Source organism: Gekko japonicus, unplaced genomic scaffold (assembly GCF_001447785.1).
Source record: "Gekko japonicus isolate JY-2015 unplaced genomic scaffold, Gekko_japonicus_V1.1 scaffold761, whole genome shotgun sequence".
NCBI lineage: Eukaryota > Metazoa > Chordata > Lepidosauria > Squamata > Gekkonidae > Gekko > Gekko japonicus.
In genome coordinates this window covers 198,485-200,755 of record NW_015177030.1, presented here as the reverse complement: position 1 = coordinate 200,755, position 2,271 = coordinate 198,485, and the positions used below count along the sequence as shown (strand labels likewise).

General features: G+C 56.5%; 1 protein-coding gene across 1 annotated transcript in view; it reads right to left on the bottom strand.

Moving 5' to 3' along the window:
• The window catches only part of LOC107124418 (chloride channel protein ClC-Kb-like), a 28,649-nt gene that overhangs the window by 8,412 nt on the left and 17,966 nt on the right, over positions 1–2,271 (bottom strand). Inside the window, exons 13-15 of the mRNA XM_015427883.1 lie at positions 1,763–1,873; positions 1,445–1,658; positions 128–261 (exon numbers count right to left, since the gene is read on the bottom strand). Of these exons, the coding sequence (XP_015283369.1) occupies positions 128–261; positions 1,445–1,658; positions 1,763–1,873 (459 nt within the window). The remainder of the gene's footprint in view (positions 1–127; positions 262–1,444; positions 1,659–1,762; positions 1,874–2,271) is intronic.

Here is a 2,271-nt window from a genome sequence, read left to right as displayed (position 1 = left end):
GCGGCCGCTGGATTTGGGGGGGGGGGCGGAGGGGGGTGAGAGAGAGAGGCTCTGAGCAAGCCCAGCAGTGGGGCTGGGGGGTCTCCTCCGGTTCGGGGCCTCCCGTCTGGTCTGGCCTGAGCGTTACCTTCAGAGTCCACCAGGGGGAACTGTTTGAGGGTGGAGCCGTTGAGCAAAGCCCGGAGGTCCTTGTATTTGCTTTCTCGGGTCAGATATTTGAGATCCGTCACCATGAAGTCCTCGGCATAAATACTATGGCCTCTGGGAGGGGGAAAGGGAGGCGTGGAATGGGCCAGGGGGACCCATTCTGAGTGACAACCGACTGAAGCGACTAGACCCTCCTCCCCTACCAGTAAACCTTTGTTCATTTGTCTGATTTACTGAATTACCAAGGTGGCAACCAATGTAACACATACAGGATAAAAACCACATTTAAAAACCATTACAATACCACCCCCACCCCCGACCTGGATAGCCCAGGCAAGCCCGATCTCTCGTCAGATCTCTGGAGCTAAGCAGGGTTGGCTCTGGCCAGTCCTTGGGTGGGAGACCTCCTTGGAATACCAGCAGTCGGGAGGCGGGGGCAGGCTTTATTCAGCCACCTCTCTGAATATCCTCCAGGCCCCCAGGAGGGGTCAACAGTGTTCCCTCTAAGCTGAATTAGTGTGAGCCAGCTCACAGTTTTTTAGCTTCCAGCTCACAGATTTTTGTCTTGGCTCAGGAAGGAGGGCTCCAGAGCAGACTAATTTATGCAGCGGCCACAGCTTTAATGCCAGTAGCTCGCAAAGTAGAATTTTTGCTCACAGCTTAGAGGGGAGCATTGGTGACAGTCACACGCACACACACATGGAAAATACAACCCTCCCAAAACAAATACCCCCCTCCCAAACACAGATCATTAAGACCATTAATATTTATTTCTTTATTCACTCCTTCAATTCTTATCCCGCCCTCCCCACCGCAGGGTTAAAGAGTTAAAAACAAAACATACAAAGAGTTAAAATACATACATTCTGTATGACTGCAGTGGTCGGGCAGGTTCTAAAGGAAGTTGGTGGTCCTTCAGGTGTGCTGGTCCCAAATCATATAGGACTTCGGAGGTGAAGACCAGCACCTGAAGTGTGCCCGGAAACAAATTGGGAGCCAGCGTAGACAGGCCAAGACTGGAGTTATGTGGTCCCTATGACCTACCTGCTCCAATCAACATCCTGACCACAGCATTCTGCGCCAAGTGAGCTTTCCGAACGCTTCCTAGGGGCAGCCCCACGCAGAGTGCATTGCAGTAATCTAACCTCGACATAACCCGGGCCTCCAAGTCTCTCTTCAGCTTCCCCCTACAACACCCCCTTCCCGGGAAGAGAAACCCACAACCCTGGGCACCCATCTTCCCTGGAGGAGCCAGGGCGTTCTACTTCCCAGCAGCATCCCTCGCCGAGAGACGCACCCGCTCTTGGTCACGGAGAGCTTGGGCAGGAAGGGGAGCTTCTTCACCAGGATGATGCCGTCGAAGAAGGATGGCTGCAGGCGCTGGCTGATGGCATTGGCGATGAGCACGGCCACCAGCACGGGGAGGATGTGGGACATCTGCCCGGTCAGCTCGAAGGTCAGCAGGGCCGTGGAGATGGTCTGGGTGACAGCTCCTGAGTAGGCCGCCGCACCTGCGGAGGGAGACAGCACCTGTGGCGTGGTGGCCCCCGCTGGTGCTCTGCAGAACTGCCCCGAAGGCACAGTCCCTCCTCGGCTGCCCAGGGAAGGGCCTTACCTGCCAGGGCATAGCCGGCGGGGGTGACTTGCATGCGGATTCCGTCAGTGATGATGCCGTTGGGGAAGATTTTGGCCATTAGCTCGCCGTACAGGCGGCCCAAAGCGGCTCCTGTGGGGACAACGGGAGGAAAGTGGGTGGGGCCAGCCGGAGCGTCTGCCCCGCAAGCCTCCTGATTGGCCACTGGAGGTCTGAAGGGCTCTGGAGGCATTTCAGAAGGTGGCTGGAGCAGCAGCTGCCAAAAACAGCGGAGGCCTCAGCTGGGGCAGCCCAGCCATCTTGGGGCCGGCTGAGGGTCCCTCCTGGCACCGGCGGGGGGATGCCCCCCCCCGCAGAGTTGCCAGATCCAGGCTGGGAAACTCCTGGAGATTTAGGGATGGGCGTCTCCAGGAAGACCCCCCCCCAGGCTATGAGGCTTGATTGGGGGCCCCTGCAAGGTTTGTATATGTCCTTGAAATAAACACTCTTTTGTCTATACTTATTTATGTTTTTAACTTTTGGCCCTCAAT